This window comes from Rhinichthys klamathensis, unplaced genomic scaffold (assembly GCF_029890125.1).
Source record: "Rhinichthys klamathensis goyatoka isolate OS25496 unplaced genomic scaffold, OSU_Roscu_1.1 h1tg000020l_1, whole genome shotgun sequence".
Classification (NCBI taxonomy): domain Eukaryota; kingdom Metazoa; phylum Chordata; class Actinopteri; order Cypriniformes; family Leuciscidae; genus Rhinichthys; species Rhinichthys klamathensis.
The window spans coordinates 1,086,796-1,111,719 of NW_026606571.1; the positions used below are offsets into that span (position 1 = coordinate 1,086,796).

Consider the following 24,924-nt stretch of genomic DNA (forward strand, 5'->3'; position numbering starts at 1 on the left):
TGTTGTATTCCCCACACAAATGTAGGTCTGACACAGCAGTTTGAGCGAGGAACCACTGATGATATAACCGTAACATGAGTGCACGTGTACCCCCACATAAAACGAAGGTTGGATTACCTCCCTCTGCTCAAGCTAACTTGAACAATTTCCTGTAGAAAAATAACAACCAATATGATCTCAGGTTTTTATTAAAGGTCCGAGTAAAGACTCCGGGCTTCTGGGTGAAGATAAAAATGGGAAAGTGCAAGAGTGGGGGATTCTCCTGCAGGCTGTGCCAAAAAACATCTGGAAATGATCTGAGTAGACTTGCGAACCAGGCAGGAGTGATCGCACTGCTCTAAAACACACAAACACCACCCCGCACCAGAAAACAACACAACAGTGTAATATGATACTCCAACAGGCCTTAACGGCACGCACCCATCAGCAAATTGTAGGTTGTAACGCTGAACTACAACACCGCTTGCACGGTTTGGGGTTTTATTTTTAATTTTTTTTAAATGAATACTTTTATTCAGCAGAGACATGTTAAATTGATTAAAAGAGGCATTAAAGACTTTTACATTTGTTAAAAAAAAAATCTATTTCAAATAAATACTGTTCTTTTGTTCTTTCAATTCATCAAAAAATCCTGAAGAAAAGATGTGTCATGGTTTCCACAACGATGTTAAGCAGCACAACTGTTTTCAAAATTGATAATAATAAGAAATATTTCTTGAGTACCAAATCAGCATATTAGAATGATTTTTTGAAGGATCATGTGACACTGAAGATGCTGAAAATTTAGCTTTGCCATTACAAGAATAAATAATATTTTTAAATATATTAAAATAGAAAACATTTATGTAAAATGTTTATTATATTTCACAATTGTACTGTTTTTACTGCATTTGTAATCAAATAAATGAAGCTGTGCGCATAAGAAGAAACATAAAAAAAAATCTTACAGATCCCTATGAGCTTCATAACATAATTAATTGTGAAACAGAGTCAAATTAAAATATGAATATGAAAGTCCTGTCATCATTTACTTAACATAATGTTTTCCCTAACTTACTTTCTTCTGTGGACTGGTCATTCTTTTTCATCCAATTGCAATGACGAAGCTTTCAAGAAATCCAAGCTTCAAAAAGAACATTATGAATTTGAAGTGCATTATAAAAGTGTTTCAAATCAGTTAATTTTCAGTGAGTTGTTTCAATTAAACTTGAAATCTTTAGTCCCTTTTCATTGTAATTGTGTGGGAAAAGAGCAACCAGAGCAGATTATTCAAAATGTCTCCTTTTTTTTCTACGGAAGACAGAAAATCACACGTATTTGGAACGACATGAGAGTGAGTAAATGATCAAATGATGTAAGGAACTTCCGTTCATTGTAATTCACATCGTTTCTGAATAGACTGCCACATTTCTCTCACACACAACACAATAACACCCTCATAAGCAAAGGAAGTGCTTTGTAAAGCTCTAATAAACAAACAAACTGAAAAAAGGGATATCAGAATAGATGGATGGAGATGTGCTATCAGTCACAAGGTCTGTGCATAGGAATCCTTGTTTTGAGGAGGATGTGTGACGTTATAGTAGTGGAAGGTGAGTATTGTGTTTATCACAATACACGCAGAAAGAGAGTGAGAAACCGGGGTCCTGAGAATGAAGATAAAGTGATACTCCACAGGTGACTGACGTTAACCAAGCCTTTAGTGCATTTAATGTCTCGTTTCCACCGAGCGGTACGGTACAATACGGTACGCAATTATTTCTGTTTCCACTGTCAAAAGTTGTGAATGGTACCAAAATATATTTTTGATATAGGCTATTGCATTTTTATAGCTTATTGTTGGTTTTGTTTTGTTTTTATCTTTTATCATTTGAATGGGCCTAGGCTACAGCACTTTGGTATACTAAACATCAGTGGTGTAAACATCTCTTCAACTGGTGGGCTATGAGATTGTTTCTGTCGATTCTGTAAATAGAAGAATAGAACAGAAAAAAAATTATAATAAAAAGATACCCTACATTATGTCTGATAACTGAAATAATACTATAATCTGCAAACACAATAACTATTATAAACACAAAACGTTTTTTGTCCTATATAACTTTACTGTAGTTCGTCGTTTATTTATTTAGCCCTATTTATTTATTTGTTCAATTTTCGTAACAGCAGCATAATAAACTAATAAGCCGTGTTTCGTTTGTGACATGCTATTGTTTCGGTTTTCAGCATATTTTTATTCCAAATGTTCAGCAGATATCAGTTAGCCTATTGAACATATTGAGCCTATTGTTTAATTGCAGTTATAAAGGTTTTACTAGTGTAATAGGACTTATCATGCATAATGCAAACAGTCCTTGTTCCGCATATCTGATGACCGTGTTGAATAGGCTACCCTGCGTTTATGAATTGTAATTTTTACTGTGGTAGTTCTGTTACATATGGAGGACGAAACCTGTAAAAGCAATAAATAAATAAACAGGCTACTCAAATTAATGAATGAATAAATAAATAAGTCCACAAAATTATTGCTACATAAATAAATATATAAATAAAAAAATTTACAAATAAACGAATCAAATAAATATTACCTAAATCCACATATTCCTGACTAAATAAATATATAAATAAATAAATGTGCGAGGAGATAAATATTTAAATAAATAAAACGAATTTTGGGGGAAACTAAATATGTTAAAGGAAATGCTAAACTAAGAGTTGACCTCATAATGTGATTATGCTGGAAAGAAGTAGCCTGGCCTATTTTCTCTGGTTACAACAATCTTTATTTTTGAAATAAAGAATGTACTGTTTTTGATTTGGGACTCCGGGTCAAAAGAGATGGACGACAGATTAAAACTGCTAACTCTATGTGGCCAGTATTCATCTGTACTGTACTGTACTGTACCGTACCGCTCGGTGGAAACGAGCCAGAGGCAGGGAAACACAATAAATGGGTGTAATTTTTTTCCGTTTGTTTGTAGAGATTTGTTTTTGTTCCAACAAAAGGCGAATATGTCTATTGATGTACACTACTGCAGACACACAGCAGGGAAAACAATGGCAAGTGGTTCCTTTTCCAGTTGGTGGTGACCAGTGACTGTTAAAATGTATTTGATGTATCACTGAATCATTCATTCAAGAGATTTGTTTAAAATTTTTGGACGAAACAAGTCTTCATTCATTATTTTCAAACGATTTTTTACATAATGAATTCATTTAAATTCATAAATATTTTTATTATACTAATTTATAACATTATTTTAAATTCATAAATATTTTTATTATACTAATTTATAACATTATAGACATTTCTAAATAGATTCGTTTGTAACATTAAATAGGCTAGAGCATTTTGTCAGAACCTCAAGTAATTTACATATTATGTTGTTTGGTTCTCTTATGTTTTACTTTCAGAATCGTGGGAGAATCGTGATCTCTATTCTCCCATGATACAGATTATTCACAGTCATAAATTAAGCTTAAAAGAATATATAACATATCTGGCACCTAACTAATACTATTAGTACTGTTTCTAGTATTACAATGTACAGTCTTACAGACTAGGATGAAGTCTTTATGTACATTAACAAGGATTTGGTACAATTATAATGGAGGATTCTGAAATGTTTTCTTATTTTAAAGACGTGGCGCTTCTCTTCTAGTGTGCAAAGTTCTGCGAACGGCACCCCTCCTTTTTTCTGGTCCATACAATGGAGGTCAATGGTCACTAAAACTATTTGGTTACCAACATTCTTCATAATAACTTATTTTCTGTGCAGCAGAATAAAGAAATTCATATAGGTTTAGAATAGCATGAGGGTGAGTCATTTTAGTGTGAACTATCCCTTTAATGACAATCTGATAATGCGCAAAGGTTAGCTGTAAGGTTATTGAATAGAAAAATCAACTGGCCAATATAAAAACGTGTGTATAGATAAATACGATCATTAGCACAAACCTATGCGGTTTCACAATGCGATCTCATTTTAAGTAACTTAATAAACATTTTCTCACAACAAGTTGCAGGATTTTAGGTGAATTATTCATCTATGTAGCACAAATGGTGTGGAACAATTTACTTTATATTTTTGTTTTAGGAAATCCTTAATCCTTAATACACAAAAAAAACTGAGGGACGTGACAAAGTGTGAGGATTTATAGCATAGTTTATGTTCTAGTTTTACCTCTGATTAATAAACACATTAACAAAGGCAGGACGTCTTCAGACTTCCTCTTTCCGTCTCAAATCATTGAACGACTTGCAGGGCTGTCTGCACATCTATCCTCCGCTAAAACAATGCTCAGTTTCAACCAAAACAATTTGACTCGAATTTCTCTGAGAACGTGGTGACTTCATGGGGTCAGTGGCATTGATATTCAGAGTAGAGTACCGGTATCTACTCCGTCTCTGGTGTCATGATTATTGATAATTCCTGTTATCATTCAGTCACTGTCGCCAGCAGACCCAGCATGCTCCTCTCCTGTCACCTAGGCAACCTGAGCTATTACAACAGCTCTTATTTTCCCACCCTGCTCTCTCTCCTCTGTATTATTCCTCTTTGTCCCTGCAGCCATCCCCAAAGTGAATAACATTTCAGCATTACTTCTCGTCTCTTATTCACAGTTATCCCCTCTGTGTGTGCAGTTCACCCAGTGCACCAGTCTACAGGCTGACGACAATGGCTCCGTGTTGATGGATGACAACTCCAGCCAATCATCAGACACCATAGACAGCGAAGAGGATCGGAAGAGTGCCTTAGAAAAAAGCATGTGTGTGTGAAATCTCCTTCATTTGCAAATTGAGTTATGTAACCCTAAGAAATTCTTATTTAAGACAGCTTATGTAACAGAAAAGCTTAATTTAGATCTTTTTAATGCTGTATTACTTTGAGATTTAAATTGCAATATTTAACAGAGCAGACATCAGATGTTCATCAGCACACCAGTATGTCATCCCTGGTGGAAAATCCAGTTTAAACGAGTAGGTGGGTTATTAACTGCTTCAAGCTGGTAGACTGGCAGGCTGGTCATAACAGCTTTAGTTGGTCAGACTGGTTTTTGGATCATGGTAGCTGGAGGATCATGACCAGCTTGAACCATCTAATTAACTATCTATTGACAAAATTGGATTCATCATGCCCATCTTAGACCAGCTAGAAACCAACTACCAGTCGGCCTTAACAGGTTGAACTGTTTTTTTTTGGGAACTGTAAATCATCAAAAGATCATTTTAAGCCAGCTAAAGAAAATCTTATTCCAGCTAATGACTTTCTTAGATGAACTAATTTCCAGCTAAATATAATCTTAAACCAGCTAAAGATAATCTTAGACTAATGATGTTCTTAACCAGCTAGAAACCAGCTATCTGCTGGCTATAATAACAGGTCAAATTGGTTTTTGGAACATAGTGGCTGGTAGACCAGCAAAAGATCATCTTAAACCAGCTAAAGATAATCTTAGACCAGCTAATGACCATCTTAAATGAGCTAGTGACCAACTTAGACCAGCTGATGATCATATTAAACAGCTCAAGCTCATCTTAAAACAGCTAAAGATAATCAGACTAATGATGTTCTTAACCAGCGAGAAACCAGCTATCTGCTGGCTATAATAACAGGTCAAATTGGTTTTTGGAACATAGTGGCTGGTAGACCAGCAACAGATCATCTTAAACCAGCTAAAGATAATCTTAGACCAGCTAATGACCATCTTAAATGAGCTAGTGACCAACTTAGACCAGCTGATGATCATATTAAACAGCTAAAGCTCATCTTAAACCATGTAAAGATAATCTTAGACCAGTTAATGACCAAAGAAACAAGCTACCGTGTTTCCAAACAAAGCTACCAGCATAACATGGATTTTCCAGCTGGGATATTCACCCGTTTCGATAAAACAGGCCCTTCATCTGGTCCACAAATAGCTCCTTGATTATTAATATTCTGCACAAGTCAGAGCTCTGCTAATATCACACCCTATATTCCCAGCACATGTTTTAAGCTGTAAGATATTGTTAATGTATTGAATGAAAGCTGACTTCTTCTGTTCTACAGGTATGTTCTGAAAGAATTGATAGAGACAGAAAAGCTGTATGTAGCTGATCTAGGACTTATTGTGGAGGTGAGCTTCTTTTGGGGGGGTTAAAATATCAATTCACAAATCACATGTGGATTTGATCAACTCTGTTATGGAACGCTATCAATTTTCCTGTAATCTTAGAATAATTCGAATGCATTTCAGAGCATTTAATCACTGCAGAATTAGATTTGATACATGAACTGACCCGAATTCCTCTCAGCTGTAATACTAATCACAGTATAAATCAAAATAATGGTGCCTGGATTTAAAATATTTGGAATATGATGATCTACATTTTTTTTTTATGAGTGGGATATTGTATCTCTGTTGAAATGCCTTAGATTTAATAATAAAAGTGTTTTTATGGGTCATGAGTTATGGAAGTTCATCATGTTCTGTCTCTCGCAGGGCTACATGGGCTCTATGATTGCTAAAGGAGTTCCAGAAGACATGAAGGGAAAAGACAAAATAGTGTTTGGGAATATTCATCAGATCTACGACTGGCATAAAGAGTGGGTTTATCTGTGTTTGTGTGTGTGTATCATGAATCTGACAAGACTTTCAGTATATTCCTAAACTTTCTCAAAAAATTTTCTTGCATTTTCTGCACAGATTTTTGGGGAAAATATCTGTAATTTAGTGCATGCAGATTCCATATGGTCCAACTGATGACTTATGGTGAGCTGTATGTCTAATCTCTCCTCTGTTCTGATCTCAGTTATTTCCTGAGTGAGCTGGAGAAATGTGTGGCTGAGCCTGAACGACTGGCCCAACTTTTTATCAAACATGTAAGTCTCTATTATTCTCGCTTTCCTCTATCAGCCTGTGCCTAGCAAGACTGAGCAAAACTTCCTCTAACACACACACTTTAACACCCCATTAATCGTCCCATCATCCCACTCTATTTCTGTCCCTCCTGTTACTAATACAGCTCATTTAAGACTGTGTATTTGCTTGTGTGTCTATTGTCTCATCACCACAAGGGAAAAAAAGGCGGGAAAAACAAAGGAGGAATAACAAGCACGGCTATGTCCTTTATAACATTGCTTCTTTACACACCGTGTCTATTTCTGGAGTTCAGTCCTACACTATGGACATACACACATAAATAACTCGCCAAGAAGAAACAACACAATTCCCGGCGCCCACAGGCGTACATGTGAAAAACTAAAATTTGCAGATTTACAGTTGTGGAAGTACTTCACAGTAGCAGTAATTTGTTTAAAGCTGCCACATGCTGTGATATAAGTTTCTGTGGTGAATCAAAGCGTTTTGCTTAAATGAAAAGCACTTTCAAGAGTTACTGTACAAATTGGCGTCTGCCAGCATTTGCCCTTTCTACTGTTTAATGAGTCTGAGCCCTTTGGGTAACTTTAAAAGGCTTGAGGGGAATAAAGAAACTTGTAACACAAATCTAAAGGTTGAGTCAAACTATGAAACAAGCGTATTGGGAAATTGGCAGGTAATGAGAAACAGTCTTTTTTCCTTTCACAAACAAGAACCCCCATTTCTCCCTCCCCCACCCCCCTCTCAAATTTCCTCAGCCCCTGCTCTCACCCCCTCTTTTAACTCATACAGTACATTACAACCTTGTGAGACACTGAAGTTATGTCAGGACTTCCCAACTTCCAGTCAATGATGTGTAACGTAGATAAATTGAGACGATGGGTTGCAAAATCCTTCAGCTGGTCTTAGTCTTATATGGACATGCATTACACTGCCAAAGTCATTTTCTGAATCAGTATTGTTAGCTGTTTTCCAGTAAAATTTACTAAACATAGTACAAGGATATTATTATATAATATATATATATATTTTTTTAAATATATATATATACATTGTAGTATATATTACAAATAAAATATTTGAATAAATTAATTAAAAGTATTTTTACTTTTGGCAAATAGTTGTTTAAGCATAAATTAACAAATAGTGGGGTTAATTAAGTTAATTAAATTTATTTTTATTTTTTAGAATTACTTTTTTGTTACTGTAACAAAAAATATTTTTACATTGCTCATTGTTATTTTTATGGTAAAACGACACAAATGCTGATTTAAGAAATGAATTTTGTGCGGTGTTCTGTCACATGGTCCATATGAAGCTCTTACAATCTGTTGTCAGAACCATTCATGCTTTGACATCTATCCAATCGACCTGTCTCCAGGCAACTCAGTCTGTGTGTATTGTTGTGTGTGTGTGTGTGTGTGTGTGTGTGTGTGAGTGAGTGAGTGAGTGAGAGGTAGTGTCCAGTTGTAACGTCCTACTACCTGAATGCAGTGAGAGAGAGAATGGGTCTCTGATTACATTGAGGATAATTGGACTGAATTATACATGGCCTTCTGCTCACTCTCCTACATCAGTGTTTTGTAATCTCTCTCTATGCCATCAACAGCACACTGCTCTTATACTGCAGGCAGAGTCTGTTTCAAACTGTTTAAACACTTACAGCAGCTTGAAAGTTTCCATTGAATCACCTCTGTCATGATACATGTTCACCGCTGCCTCATGTGTCTCTTTAGCTGCATTTACTAATGGGATCAGGAAAGAATGATTTGACTAGATAAAATACCACCAGTCGCCAATTTATCAACTTTCAATAAATGTAATTTTTTCTTAAATGATATATTTTCTATAACGTCACAGCTACTGTTTTGTCTAATTGGCAACAATTTTAACTAACAGGATTTCTGGACATAAGATTGTACTTTAATTAGTTTATACATATTAAAAAAATCCACTTTTGGAAACTTAAGTCACACTTACAAATACCTAAATGTCTTTACATTAGATACAAAATATCAAACTACCGGTAAGTGGTTTCTACAAACAAAGGACACTTTTCTCAGAACTAACTGCAATGGCTTTTCTGCAACCAGTTGGTGTCAAAGTGATTTTAGGCGCTGTTTACACCTGGTATTAAGATGCGTTTTGGGTGATCAGATCACAAGTGGACAACGCTAAATACATGTGTAAACGGGGTCTAAAACGTTTTGAGCTTGTCCACTTTTGACCACTTCCGAAGTATTAGAAAACGCATTCGACCGGATTGCTTTCATAGAGTAATGGTCAAATGCGTTCGAACATCCACATAAGACTGCCTACTCTCCTCCTACTGACCTAATGCGGAAACATTATGGGAAGCATGCTTGCCAGACGGGATTTAAACTTTGGCTTGAGATCCAGGTTTGGTTTGAAGCTGATTTTGTCCATTAGATCGAAAGATCTGAAAAATAGGCTCATATATTTACGCGCCCATAGATCCTCCCCTCTAAGAAATCAGGACAGTTGGTGAAGTGGTTGAAAGTGAACAAAAGAAATTGATTAAAACACCAGGTGTAAACGGGTATGCTTCTCCCTCGTCTACTTGTGATCCGATCGACTAAAACGCATCTTAATACCATGTGTAAAACAGGCCCTAAGTGGCTGCATGAAGTCACTTGCCCTCAAGGTGTACTAGCATAGTCGTCATCACATTAACGGTGGACATAGAAAGTGACTGAATTTGGTTTATTTCATTTTAACAGTATAACCATTATTATTATAATTGATCTTTTTGTGAAATGTTTTGCTTGAAAAGGTTGCTATATTTCTTTCAAATAAATACTACTTGCTGAGATATTTTGTCATTTAATTCCAAGACATTCAAAGATTTTTGTCATGGCTTAAATTTACATATACTTTTTGTGTCCACTGTATAACTACTTAGCTAATTCACTGTGTCCTCTCTGTTTGCACAAACTGCAGGAAAGACGGCTTCACATGTATGTGGTTTATTGCCAGAACAAACCTAAGTCTGAGCACATCGTGTCAGAATACATCGAGACCTACTTTGAGGTGAGTGCATGTGAAGAGCAAGCACACAAACACATGTATACACGCTCTAGTGGAGTCCTCAAAGACACACAGGTTAAGCTCGAGGGCCTGTTTTGGCCGTACAGGCCCATCTATGTAAATATCTCAAGGCAGACTCTCTCGCTCTCTTTCCATTTGCACTGTGTGTGTAATAATCGCTCAGTGGACATGAAGGCCTTGACTGACCCATCAATTCTTGGAACCGACAAAATAGGGAAAGACTTGATTGAAAAGTTTGACACTTAATGGATTCTTCTCAGTGCTGTGCCAAAGCATTTAGAGGTTTGATAGCTGGGGTTACTTTAGGTTTTATAGATGGATATCGCAGGGCATTATGGGATAATGGATCAAGGAGAGTGTTTGGATATGTTTGGATTGGAATACCAGCAAACCAATGCATAGCTTAATGCATACTGCGCAGTATGTACTGTATACTGCCTACTATTTTTTAGTATTTTAAGCCGGATGTAAATGATGCATGTTTCCTACAATAGTTAACTGATTTTTGTCACATAACCTCTGTGTTGCATGCTAAATTCAGCAAATGTTGTCTAGCTGTCTTTTTTTTTGCTCAACTTTTGGCAGTCAGATCATATGACATTTACAAAAATAAAGATGTTAAATATCGCAGTTGAATGCATTGCATTGTGGGTAGCTCATTGTAGCTCATCTGGGTATTCCATGCATTTTATACTTCACATGGTATGCATGCCGCAAAAAAAAAATATAGTATGGGTAGTATTATTGTACGCTATGCAGAACATTGGTTTTCTCTCTTTGTGCATAAAGGAATCAGTCAATCAGGTGCATGTTTGTGTGTGTTTGTGTGCAGGAACTGAAACAGCAGCTGGGTCACAGGCTGCAGCTGAATGACCTGCTCATCAAACCCGTGCAGAGGATCATGAAGTACCAGCTGCTACTGAAGGTGAAACCGAGTGCAACACACAGACGCACACAAACACACATCACACACATTCTTGAGCACTCGTGGCTTATTCTATTAGGAGTGTTGGGGACCATGTCAAATCAATTCCACATTGATAAATAAAATTAGAACATCAAATTACTGTCAACATTGTAATACAGATGTATTTAATTTTAAGAAATATATACAGTAATCAAACAATACTTTAAGGGGTTTCTGTTTTAACACTATCATTTTAAAAGTTTGGGGTCTTTTTTTTATGTTTTTGAAAGTAGTCTCTTATGTTCACCAAGGCTGCAGTAATAGAAATAAAAACTACAGTAATACTGTGAAATATTGTATTATTACTATTATAAATAACTGTATATTTTAATATATTTCATTTTTTTTTTCCTGTGATGGCATGGCTGAATTTTCAGCAGCATTACTCCAGTCTTTTTTTTTTTCTTTTTTTTTGGATTTCTTTACTCTCACTTTTAATTAATTGAATGCGTCCTTGCAGAATAAAAGTTTTTTTTTTTTTTTACTTACTGTCTCCAAACTTTTGAGCCATAGTATATTTCTATATTCTGCCCTGGTTGGCAATTACTGCTTTAGAAGAAATTATAATTTTTGTATGCTGATGCCTTTGGTGTGAAACTTGTCACAGTAACACCACAGACCTGTTACCAGTCACATCATATTAAGATCTTTTTATGGAAGAATAATGGTCAAATGTTGCCAACTGTTGTACTGTAAAATCGAACTGAAATCTCAAAGGTTCTCAGCTGCTTTGTAAGAGTAGAATCACCCACATTCATGTTCATGTTCATGTATCCGCCAGCTTACTGCACAGAATGCACTTAATTAGTTTACACACAAAAAGCCATTAGTACAAATAGACCCTGAAACAAAAATAGAACATTCTAGAGCTCACGCTGTGTGTCTCGCGACAGGATTTCCTCAAGTACTACACAAAGGCTGGGATGGACACTGAAGAGCTGGAGGTATGCGTCACTCATCAGAAACTGTAACTGTTATGCAAGTTTTATTTCTCAACACCAGAAGAAACACATAATCCCAACAAGGAACATTGTGTGATTCCTTGACCCTGCCAGCATGTGTTTTTTTCTTCCCTTTGGTGTCAGTTTGAGCCAGAAATCAGTAATACTGTACTTTCTCATAGGATTTAATAAAGATTTGAGGTCTGTTTCCACACATTGCACCCTCTCTCTCTCTCTATCTCTCTAACAGAAAGCAGTGGAGGTGATGTGTTTTGTTCCGAAGCGCTGTAATGACATGATGAACGTGGGTCGGCTGCAAGGCTTTGAGGTATGTTGCCAGACTCAGGCTGTGGTTTAAAGCTGTCGGTCTGTGGAAATACTGAAAGCCACTCTGATCCCCTAAAGCAGGGGTTTTCAAACTGGGCTCTGCAAGAGAGTGCAAGAGGAAAAATTAGCATTAAACTGATCAAAAGTGAAAAACTGAAAAAACTGAAAAAAACTTTTATATTGTAAAAAAATAATAATAATCTATTTCAAATAAAAACCTTTCTGTTCATCAAAGAATCCTATATATATATGTATATATATATATATATATATATATATATATATATATATATATATATATATATATATATATATATATAATTACCTGTGTTCATATTTTAGAAAGCTTATCATCATATTTGGGGGTCCCAAAGGGTTTGAAAATCCCTGCCCTAAAACCACATTTTCTTTCTTTTTTCAGGGGAAGATCACAGCACAAGGAAAACTTCTCCAGCAAGACACGTTCAATGTCACAGAACAGGACAGCAGCTTCCTTTCCCGCACTAAGGAGAGACGGGTCTTCCTATTTGAACAGCTTGTCATCTTCAGTGAGCCAATAGACAGGAAAAAGGGATTTTCTCTACCTGGATATATTTTTAAAAACAGTATTAAGGTGAGCTTTCGACCCCTTTAGAGGAAGTTATTATCACATAAGGTTTCCACATTACGCAGTATGTTTGCATGTGTTAACATAGCTTCTTCTTTCAGATAAGTTGTCTGGGCGTGGAGACGTGTGTAGACAGTGACCCTAATCGTTTTGCCCTGACGTCTCGGGGGGCTGATGGCAGCACGGTGCGATTTGTCTTGCACTCCTTGTCGCTGGACATCTGCAAGGCTTGGGTCAGCGACGTGAGTCAAATACTGGAGACCCAACGCAATTTCCTCAATGGTGAGACTCACAAAGTGAACACCATACACCCAGCGGATTTCAGCTCAGCCCCCAACCTCAGAAGCTGTTTTAGACTGATGTTCAAACCATTCATGGATGAACATTTAAGTGATATCTAAACTCAGTGCTCATTTTACACTTCATTATAGTCCTCAACAGTTACTGAAAGTAATAAACCATAGTCAAAGTACCTTCCATATTTAAATGACATAAAAATAAACAAAGGTTTGAGGGATTGAAGAACAGTCTGTTCAATATGTCAAACAGTCTTCCTTAGTTTCAAACTTTGAATGTCAAATCTTTGAAAATACAACTTCACGAATTTCCAGTGGAAAAAAGGAAAATCTGATTCTGAACATGAACATGAACTAGGAAGTCATTTTAACTGCATGTTAACAGGCCTTGTTATTGTTTGGCAAATTAAATATGGCTACTCTATCCATTTTGTTTTGTGTGTTTCAGCCCTGCAGTCGCCCATTGAGTACCAGAGAAGGGAGAGCAAGAGCAACAGTTTGGGTCGTAGCATGAAGCCTCCTCTGTCAGCAGTGGTTGGTCTGAGGCCTCACTCCTCAGCATCTATCGACCGACACAAGCTGCCCTGCCTGCGCTCCTGTAACACATCATTGCCCTCTCTCTACCTGCCCAGCCAGGTCCCCACTGATGACCACTCACAGCCAGAGGTAAGAGATTTCAGTCATCTGAGGTTTGCTTGAACCTCACGCACCTAGGTTTTTTGTGTGGTCATCTCCACTGTCAATCAGACCTATATTGAACAAATGGTAGCCTGTCGAAGTTGATGGCCTTGTAGGCAGCGCTCCAAAATGTAGCACGGTTGGCTTCAAGTGACCCAAGTTCAAGTCCCGGCTAGTGGTTATTTCTCGATCCCGCCCCCCTCTCTCTCTCTCACTTCGCTTCCTGTCCTCTCTTCAACTGAAGACCAGAATAAAGGCAGAATAAAGGCAAAAATAAATCATTGAGTCAACCTACATTAACATATACCAACAAAACTCATTTTTATAGGTAAATCAGGTAAGAAATTCTCTTTAAGTTAACAATTTCAGGTTACCACTTTTACAGATGAGGCTGAATTCCAATTTAAATCCTAAATGGTGCATAAGATTAGTTTAGTCAGGTATACACATTTATTATAGTTATAGCATAGTTAGTGTTGGCAGTATGGTTCTGTTCTGGGCAAAACTCCCACGCCTGTCCATGCTGCTATGCCTGGACAGAGCGGGGAGAGCAGCAAGTCAAACCCCCCTGGGGTACAGATCAGAACCAGTACTGTACATGCATACATAATTAAGTTGTGGAAATACAAATACATGATAGAAAACGTCTCAGGTTACGACTGTAACCTTTGTTCCCTGAGAACAGGGAACGAGACAATACGTCATCGACGCTATGGGGAACGCCTCAGGCGTGACAGGTGTCTGAAATCACTATCAAATCACGTCAATCACATTGACCGGCGACAGCCCGTGAATCATTAACGTGAATGATTAACGTGCGACCTGGAAGTATATAAGGGCGCCTTGCAAACATGACAAATCACCTTATCGTCTGAAGGGACTGTACGGCAGGCAAGCCCCGAGGCATGGCAGGGAGACGTATTGTCTCGTTCCCTGTTCTCAGGGAACAAAGGTTACAGTCGTAACCTGAGACGTTCCCTTTCGAAGGGAACTCAACAATACGTCATCGACGCTATGGGGAACGATATACCCACGCCGCCATGCTAAGGGGAGTGCATGCCCTCAGGCAGTGACAGCTGTCCGAACCAGCTAATTCAAATGAAATGCTAGATCCACTCACCCTCAGGTCACACTGGGCTGTCAGTGACATCATTCCCCAGCCAGTCACTATTCAGGGGAACGTACTCACCCCGAAGTGCCACCAGGACGGCCTGACCTGGCGTCAGAGCATAGACACTTAGTCTGGCCACTTCCTGTCTGTTCGAAAACAGAGCCTCTGGACACTTGCCTTAGGTAAGGCATCCAACCCGAGGGACTGCGAAGCTGGCAGTGAACCACTCGGCCCGGATCTCAGAGACGGGATATCCCGGAGAGTATGACTCAGCATAGTGCTTTCCAACCCTTGCTAGCGAGGGGAGTTCCTCTACTCGATCCACGGGTCAACCCAGTGTCTGTGTTTCAAAACACTGAGGAGGCCTGTGAAGGCCTAAAGGACTGATCTAACTGGGAGGCCTCACGAGAGGCCTACGACCGTCTGACCAGACTCAGGAGTCAGCGTGCTCACCGTGACCCTCAATGAGGGGAGCATATGGTCCCCCTGGTAGGCAAAACCAGGCTGTAGGCAGGAAAGAGGTTCCGAGAGGGAACCAGTAGCAGAGAATGAACACTTTAGTCGAGCCAGGGCGCAAGCTCGCCTTCAGCCGCTGCCTAATAAGGCCAGCTGAAATGATAGCAAGAGGCCACTAGCTTCCTAAACCCAGCACCGCTAGGGAACCACTCATAAGGAGGCCTGGTGAGGCCTACTACCTGATAGCAACAGAATGTGGTCACCTACAGGGAGGCCTAGAGAGACCTACTACCCGATAACGATAGTACGTGGGGAATTCACCTTCAGGGAGGCCTGAGTGGCCTACTACCTGATAGCAACTGGTAGCTGAGTTCGGGTGACAGTTCCAAGGCGGCCTGCTAAGGCCAACCAGCTGGGGACTCGCCTATCAGGGAGGCCTGGTTGGGCCTACTAGCTGATAGCAAGTCAATTCTGCTACAAAGGAACAATGTTGGGAACCATACCACACCAACGTAACTATTGGGCCCACCCACAGGCGGCCTAGTATGGCTAGCTACCTGTAGCGGCTATAAAGTATGTCCCACAATGTTGGGACTCACCTCCGAGGAGGCCTGTTTAAGGCCTACTACCCACCGGTGAGCCAACTGCCCGAACCACCAAGGCCAACCATTTCTCTCGAGAAGTGGCCTACAGCGCCCTATTGGGAGCTGCCCATACAAGGAGGCCTGCTGAGGCCTACTACCTGATGGCGCAGCCTTCGTTGGCAGATAAGCTGTTTACACAGCGCCTACAGCATCCTGGTGCCTAATCACATTGCCCATGGCAGTGTACTCGGCAAGAGAGCTTAGCACCCTAAAAAACAAGGGGAGTACAACATACGCCACTCTGCCTCAACGGAGGCCCCAGTTAGTCAGGGGCCTACCATCTATGCATGGGCGTCAGCTCAGGGCAATGCTCTGGCTACAGGGGAGCGTACTTCGACCAAAGAAGAAGAAGTAAAGGCTTATTTCATACTCGACCCAAGCCATAGTGGTGCGAGGTAGGATAAACAGAACTGGGAGTGAAGTACTCAGACCTACCCTGAATCACAGGGGAATACTCACACCTCACCCTGAGGTTACCAGGGGGTGGGCCTGCCAGCGGCTCTAGGGGTGACAGAAATGTATCTGTGCCCAACCTAGGGGAGTGGGGCTTGAATGAAAGCCAACCACCTACAACCCAGCGCTCGAGCAGTAGCTCAGCGAGTTAAGTGAAGCCCATACTGGCGGCCTAGATCCGTAGGCCAGTTCTGCACGGCAGGGTCGGGCAGGAAACTCAGTCTTCTTCGTGAAGCGAAAGACGGCCTAACCCTGCTCAAAAGGACTTATATACCACGGAGGCCTAACTGAGGCCTACCATGTCCTTATAAACCATCCTCTGCACCACGCTGCATTACTCTAGTCACCCCAGAATGCAGAGAAGGGGGCGGGCCTTGGCCTAACGACTCCCATGGGAGGAGGCTGATTATACAGGGATGCCAAAAACCTACATTCACAAAGTGAAGGGTCAGAGGAAGAAATGCTAATTTTAGCAGAACGCCTCTAATATCCCTGGCACAGCCTAGGCCAGCTACAAAGGCGGCCCTGGTGAGGGCCAACCTGTAAGCATAGATCTATCTGAGGGCTCAGAGGAGCCACAGCCTACTAAAGAATATAGTCTGTATTATTCCATACAAAAGGGCTGCAGAACGCTCAACCTAATGAAAACTCAACAGAGCTCAAGGGGCGAAATACTCAGAAAAGTCAAAACGGTCCCATGGGCCGGACATAAGATCTATCTGAAGCTCTAGCATCAGTCAACACTCTAAGTAAAACATTCTATCAGAGAGAGACCAACTACTCTACCCTGAGGTGGCTAATAGCCCGAAGGCTAACATAGTTATCATTCTGGCCACCTAACGGGGAACTTCAGCTGATAATCCAAAAAAGTTCTCTTACCTTATTACCTTGACATGGCCACATAACTCTATACAGGGAACGAGGTCTGTAAAGAGAAACATATTATTTTTTAATCACAAAAATTACTCTTTGAAAGACCAGCAGCTCACCTGCGGCGTGCAAAGTGAAGACTCACCAGACAGTTCTTCATGAACATGGGGTCTACCACCTTTACATACCTGAAAGAGGCACTCTCACTAACCAAGCCGAGGCGGGCCATCAGAACATTGTTCTAACCATGAGCCCAGCCTCAGGCCTGATGTAAGAAGCGCCTGGGGAGTCAGGGAAGAGAGGAAAGGGCAAAAATATAATCATGCCCTCAGGGAAGATGATCCAAGACCAACGCAACGTGCGTTTGTGCCGGATCACCTCCCTCAGATCCCTCTTCTTGCGGGAGTCGCGCCTCCTCTGCGACCTACTACTCCACGGAGGAGGCGCACGAGAGGTGACACTGGCTCTCTGGCCTCATCTAAGGTCCTCGGACCATGATAGGCCAGGCCCTCCCATCTGTCTGGGCATGGACACGGATCTCAGCGGTATGTATGTCCTGGATACAGCTGAGCGCGCCTTCGCCTCTCCGAACTTTCCAACCACCGCCAACACGGAGGTGCCGAAAAGCTCAGAGGGCGAAACCAGCGAATCGAGGAGAAAGCCTTTCTCTTTCTTCCCGAAATCGCCAGGTTCAACCACAAATGTCTCTCCGTGGCCAGTATCATTGCCATCCCGGAGAGCTATATATATATATACATACATTTTTTTCATTTGCGCCGCAGCTCAGTAACCGCCTCAGGGGCCCCACCCCCTGGTCGAGATCCCCCAGCAGATCGGCCTGGTGTACCTGCAACACCGCCATGATGTGCAGGCTAGCACCGGCCTGACCCGCTGACGTGTATTCTCTGCCATTCAACTGGCAGGGTTTTGAGCTCTCAGTGTCGATTGTTTTCCCATCGACGCATACCCACGCTCTCCTATCCTCTCAACATCAGCGAGACTAGCCCGCTGATGTTGGTGGATACAGGCAGAGTATGGGTTCTTCCATGTCCTCTCGATCTCAGTATGGGATCGGGAAGAAATGAAAGGCTCACCTGAGCTGGTGGTTCTATGACCGGGGAAAAACCGCTCTCATCGCGAGCGATTTCTCCCCCAACGAGCAGCCACGGCAGCTGCAGCCTGCCCGCGGCGCGTTCTATAATACCAACCAGCTCAGCATACATGGGGCAGGGTGGCTGAGAAGATACAGGAAAATATTTTATTATTACCACCCTCATCAGCCATCTCCTGTTTGTCCGGGAGAGCACTTGCTGCCGGACTAAGTTTTCCCTTTTTTTTTTTTTGAAAAACTTCATCCAATTGCAGCTTCTTGTCAGCCGCCGCATCGTCTGAGAGGATTACACCCCTCTCAAGGCGATCGGCGAGCTTCATCTGTGACATCCAGACGCTGAACCCTCTTCTCTCGAGAAGAGGGACAGGCGCGATCACAATTTGTACAGGCAGTTCCCTCGAGAACTGCCTGTGCGCGTCTTCCTTCCCAGACGAAAAATGCACAGTTCACGTGTGTCACCCGGCTTCAAATATCTTGAGCACGGGTCTGCACACTTCTGAAAGCATTTCATAATTACCTGATTTTAAAAGCAGTTACAGACAAAACAGTCCCTGAAGACGAAAAGATGATTTGTCATGTTTGCAAGGCACCCTTATATACTTCCAGGTCGCACGCTAATCATTCACGTTAATGATTCACGGGCTGTCGCCGGTCAATGTGATTGACGTGATTTGATAGTGATTTCAGACACCTGTCACGCCTGAGGCGTTCCCCATAGCGTCGATGACGTATTGTTGAGTTCCCTTCGAAAGGGAACGCTTGCCATGTAGTGACCTGTACGGAATAACAAGTCAGATTGATTAAAGGTTTGGTTGGGTGGAGTTGGGGTTGGAGGAGGGAGTTTGAATGCGAGCAGCGATGCTATATGGAGGAAGTGCTGAAGGAATGGGAATTTAAATAGGCCGCTGTGATAGATGTCGACACTGGATTGGTACACGTCAGGAACAGCTGGCTATCAGCTGATGCGAGCTTGGCTGACGTGGCCTGCCTGAACTAACGCGATGCTTGATGATTAATGCATCCCATATCACAGTATACCTGAGAGTGTACTATTTTCAGTGGATTTTTACTATGCATGCTTGCACTGATTTTGCTGGTTTTCTCTTGATTTTGTTTTACTACATACTCGAACATACTTTTCAATCCCCAACAAAATGGTTCTTCTGGTCCATAGTAGATGTGAATTGGGATTTGTCACACTCATCTCAAGCAGAAAGAGAACACATGTATTCACAGAGAGACAGTGTTTGTTATTGTCAACTAAAAATAAAAGCTTAAAAAAAACAACGTTTTTTGTTAATTGAAATCCAATTAAAATATAAGTATTAGATGGCCTTGGCAACTAACTGAAATAGGTTTAAGTTGGTGTATAAAAATGTATAACTGAAATAAAACAAAATCTAAAATACATTAAAACCATTTTGAAATGTTTATTTTAACTAATAAAAATGACTAAAGCACAAAATTACCTAAAATTATGCTGAAATATAAAAATAAAAGCTAATTCAAAATATTAATACCAACTGTAATTGTTTATAAATATTATTACAATAACTTATAAATAATAACATTTATTATTGATATTTAACTACAGGTATAAGTATTACTCTAGTTAGTCTTGCTGAGCAAGAACGGCCTGTTTCTGTCTCTTAAGACTCTTACATTTTCTAATCCCACTGTCATCATCTGAGAGGTCACAATCGTATGTGGTAAATGGATATAAATAACCTGAAAGATTTTGTAACCACTGTTTCTGTCTGACGTTTACAGTCAACACAAGTCCAGCGCTGTCCGGTGGACTCCAGACTGAATTCCCAGACGGTGTCTCCAACTCATGTGCAGCTGGCCTTCTCTGAAGAGCCGTCATTCTCCCAGGCACCTCTAAACTGCCAGGCGGTCTCCAACGGACTGTGTTCCTCTAGCACGCAAGGCTCACAGGTACTGTGCATACCCGCTCACTCAGGCTTACTTGGATTTGGTTTGCTCAGAATGTGGTCAGAGTTTTAAAAAAAGAGGCCATGCTGCTCCCTCTGCTGGTATATTGTGGACATGCAATAACAATATACTAACATGGCCTTATTTGCAGGACGGGTACATTGTCTGAAGCTCTCATTAATCATCTCATACAACTTGTTTTATTACTAATTATATTATAAGCAAAGCAATGTGAGTAAAAATTGTGCATATTTTATTACTGACCTAGAAATAGTGTAGAATTTAAATATGTATTATTCATTTGACCTTGTAACCTCTTTGGTCATACATAAGACTACAGACAAACCTATGGTTATTAAGTCTACTTTACTGAGGTTTTCCTTATTCTGAGACATGGCCCATTAAAACATCCCTCTCCGTTTGCAGCGGCGTCTAGCCCAAAATGAGCTTTGATGACAGCGCAACAATAGTTGTGCGTGAAATAGCTGTTTATCTGCTTTACTCAGGCCACTTTACAAACAGGAAGGAGACAGGTTGACAGAAGGAAGTACCAGATCCCTATCTAACGCCTGATTGTTCTTGCAGGCTGTTGGATCAGACTGGTGCTGGGATCTGAGGGCTGTTTTGACTTCAGTTCCCATGTGGTTATGTGCTTAATACTAACTACTTTTCATGCTAGATTAATTTTATAACCATCTACCATATCTAATCTAAAATAATCACTGCCTTGATTTTATTTTTTCAGTTTATATATTTATTATGGCAAGGGGAAAAACAAGGGTTTCTTACCTGGATGGGCTTATAGTAGGATTTTGATTGTTATTTCTATTCTGATATTGGAGGTGAGAAACGAGTCAAGGACAGGTAATACCAAGGGACACCGAACATAATTGAGGTTTATAATAAGTGTGAAAAGCTTTTTCTCTCATATCTAACAAGGATTCTGGGTCTGACAGGAGTGTTCGACAATATGATATCATTTCTGAAGCTCTCGTTATGATATTCAAGTCATGCTGATTTTAGTCATGTCATAAACCCTGTAACAAAAATATTACTCTTAATATCCTAGGCTGTTCCTGGTAATTAACTCTTCAGCCATTTTTAGACATAAGCTCGGCTCGTGACAGCTCATTATTCTCTGCTTGGGGAATAGGCGAGAATTTCTTAGCTGTCACGCATCACAAACCTTTATATATTCATGAATGAAGATTTCACATGAATTGTGTGGGGAAAAATTTGAAGCCTATGGAAGCCTGTGAGTGTTAAAAAGGTAACTGAGATGTTATATATCCCAATTGCAACTTTATTTATGTTCTAATAAATGGCTTTGTCTCACATTATGGCTTTGTATCCTGTTATTGCAACTTTCTTACAATTGTGACTTTATATTTCGCAATTGTGACTTAGATTCTAAAAAGTCGTACACGACACCGTTTTCAACTAAAAACGTTTCATTCGTTTTGACCGTTCATTTACACGTCAACGGCTTTTTGGGGGCCTGGAAAAGTTTTGAAAACGGGTTTCAAAGTTCAAGTTTTTGAAAACTGATACCGTTATTGCCTTTGTGTAAACAACAAAACCGCGAATTTGTGAAATGGTGACGTCATTCGCATACGTATTAAATGTTCAGTCTATAGGCACGTATAGTGTTTCTTTACAAAGTTCATCGCCAACTACTGGCCTGGCATGAATAATACAGCGGTTTCATGGATCCGTGTGAGCGGGGATCATTTTGACAATGTTGTCATCTGTACAAAGAAAAAAACATTGTCACGTAAACGTTCTCATAAAAATGACTTCATGTCTCAGTCACTATGTCTCATAATATTATATTTCACAATTGCAACTTTGTTTCTTGTAAATGTGACTTTATATCCCACAGGGTGACTTTATATCTCACAATTGCGACTTAACTTACAATGGCGACCTTATACCTTGCAATGTGACGATATCTCGCAATTTTATCTTTTATCCTTGCAACTTTATTTTTTGTAACTGCGTCTTTATATCTCACGATGTGACTGTGTTTTGCAATTGCGGCTTTGTTTCTCATAAATGTGACTATATCTTATGATTGTGACTTTACATCTTACATTATGAAGTACAATTTGTACATTAAAAACAAATTCACAATAGGTTAAAACAGGCTTCCATAGAATCATAATATTAATAATGTGCTGTTGAGAAAAATAAACCATCAGTGGCAGAAATGGCCTTTTTTCCTCCACTGTGTCCAGATCTCAGGAGAGGGTGGACGCAGAGCTTCATCGAGAGAGGGACGCATGGCTGTTCCTAGTCCCTCCTCTACTCTTCAGCGCTCCAGTAACTTGGCCCAGCTTGATGAGGACGACCTGTGAATGGAAATGACCCTGAATCTGATGTTTGCACCAGAGCATGCCACAGTCTGGACTTTATTCACGTCTGTTATCTTGTGGTAGTCTTCCTGAACCTGTGACGTGAATTTCCTAGTGACTTTTTAAATTGTTTTACATAATTTCTTTTTTTTTTTTTTTTTTTTTTTTTTTTTTACTAAAGTTGTGTTTTGTTCAAAGGAGAATCAACCATTCCTATATTGGGAGGTCACTGGAGCAGGAACCAGAGTAAACCTTTATTTGAGGGTGTGAGGATGCGTTTGGGCAAGCGTGCATGTATGTATGTTTTTGAGTGTGTGTTTGTGTGCTAAATTCTGATGGCTTCATCCTTGCAAACATGCTGAACATTTTCCATCAGATGTGTTTTGCAGAGAACATACTGTATTATTACAAACATAAGAGAGTCCTTAGGGGGCTCACGCTGGATTTCAAAGGTTTCGCACTATCGGTGCCTCTTTACAGAAGCTGTCTTTCTCCCACCTATATTGAATGCTCTCGTGGGCTGCGTAAACTCTTATGAAGGAGCTAAGGGGAAACAGACTCTAAATGCAGCTAAATTTGTATATACCGTATGTAGCGGAATGATCTGTGCATGGAGACACGGACGCTTGACTTTCTCTTCGCTGATTGGGGGTTTGAATTCTCTAAGATCAATGTTGGACAAGGTGGACATAAGAGATCACACACAACGAGCATTTGCCTTGTTGAGCAGGAGGACTCGCTCAAGGGAAGGACTGAAAGATGGACAGCAGTTGTTATGGCAGAAGAAGATGGCGCATAATATTTTTTTATCTGTGGTTTAATGACCCGTTTTAGCTTCTGCCGCCCCCTCCTCATTTGACGCTCACTGCCTGGATTACTCTGCAGGTCTCTCGATACAAAATGAGGTTTCCAAATTATATTAGATGATGATGATAATTATAAAACCATTAATATTATTGTTGTTGTTGTTATTAACTTAATGAAGGCCAAAGGTAAAATGTTATATCATTATGTGCCAAACGCAGGTGCCAGTATACCCTTTACAGAAAATGAATGAATTATCAAGCGTAAAATGTTATTCAGTTTCAGTTTCATCTAAAACACTTGCTTAATTTGGGGGAAAATGTTCTCATAAAAACTAAGGAAAAAGCTAAAGATGTCTCTTTTTTCGTTTTCTCCGTGTTTTGTTGTGTTGTTTTATTTTTATTTTTAAAATGTATTTGTTAGTGACAAACTAAATCATTAGTAAAAAAGAGTATTGACATTGTTAATCGAGTCTGAAACATACGGTTTGTCATAAAATGTTAGATGCCTCGCCAAAGAAGGGATGGAATGTGTTTGGTATTTGATGTTGAAGCATGATCAGAAAGCACTTTCGCTCCATTTAGCTCATTGCACATTCTTTCCAAGAGAGGGTGCCAGAGGACTTTAGCTCTGTTTACACAACCAATCAGTCTTCTTTTTTTCCTTCTTTTTTCCACAGATCAATTTAAAACTTCAAATTCAAAACTCTGCACCAAAGCTCATATGCTTTACTTGTTGGCATGTTTCAGATGCATTCGCTTAAATATCCTTAAAATGATTGTAACAACCTTCTCTTGCCTTGACGTAATATTCAAATCAGCAGAAATCAAATAATTTGACATATCCCTGTATAAACTGAAAGCTTTCCTGTACTGCCTTTCCACAAATGTGGGTTTGAATCTTACATTGTTGCATGCTATTTTGAAGAACACCTCTAAATGATGAAGGAAATGATGTAGAGAAAGAATTGGACATGATCCATGTCTATGTGACAAAACCATTGTATTATATCAAATTAAACTGGTTCCTTTTGGAACGCAAGGGTGTTTTAGAACACACAATGTTTCCTTCTCTGCTGTTTTCTCTGTAGTTTGCTGTGTGATGATGTTTAGGATGTGTGTTTCTGATATAGGGGAGACCGGGGCTAGTTGTCACATGTAAATATTTCTCAAAGTAGGATTATTTCTGTTTCTGTACACACAAAAAACCTACAAAAAGACCCAAGATAGTTTACTGAACACTATAGAGGGGGCATGTTGTCACACTAAATGGAGTAAGTTGTCACAATGAAACCTGCCATTAAACAGTCTGTTATGGCCTATTATTCAGCAAACTTTTCCAGTATAACTAAACATTGTAATAATAAATTGTGTATTAAAACATGCATTAAACGTGACAACTTGCCCTGATATTATGAAAAATATTCTTGCCCTTAAA

The 24,924-nt window shown here is 39.8% G+C and overlaps 1 protein-coding gene across 3 annotated transcripts in view; it reads left to right on the forward strand.

Annotated features, from left to right (window-relative positions):
- arhgef25a (Rho guanine nucleotide exchange factor (GEF) 25a) overlaps positions 1-23,838 on the forward strand; it is a 111,089-nt gene extending 87,251 nt beyond the window's left edge. For 2 of the 3 annotated variants that reach the window (XM_056239081.1, XM_056239097.1), the window contains 13 exons: positions 4,625-4,770; positions 6,054-6,120; positions 6,487-6,590; positions 6,797-6,866; positions 9,826-9,915; positions 10,766-10,858; positions 11,794-11,844; positions 12,092-12,169; positions 12,590-12,781; positions 12,877-13,057; positions 13,520-13,737; positions 20,165-20,332; positions 22,567-23,838. In XM_056239081.1, the coding sequence (XP_056095056.1) occupies positions 4,625-4,770; positions 6,054-6,120; positions 6,487-6,590; positions 6,797-6,866; positions 9,826-9,915; positions 10,766-10,858; positions 11,794-11,844; positions 12,092-12,169; positions 12,590-12,781; positions 12,877-13,057; positions 13,520-13,737; positions 20,165-20,332; positions 22,567-22,686 (1,578 nt within the window). In that variant the 3' untranslated portion in view covers positions 22,687-23,838. The remainder of the gene's footprint in view (positions 1-4,624; positions 4,771-6,053; positions 6,121-6,486; positions 6,591-6,796; positions 6,867-9,825; positions 9,916-10,765; positions 10,859-11,793; positions 11,845-12,091; positions 12,170-12,589; positions 12,782-12,876; positions 13,058-13,519; positions 13,738-20,164; positions 20,333-22,566) is intronic. The other variant, XM_056239092.1, reaches the window with a different exon arrangement.
- The last annotated feature ends 1,086 nt before the right edge of the window (positions 23,839-24,924 follow it).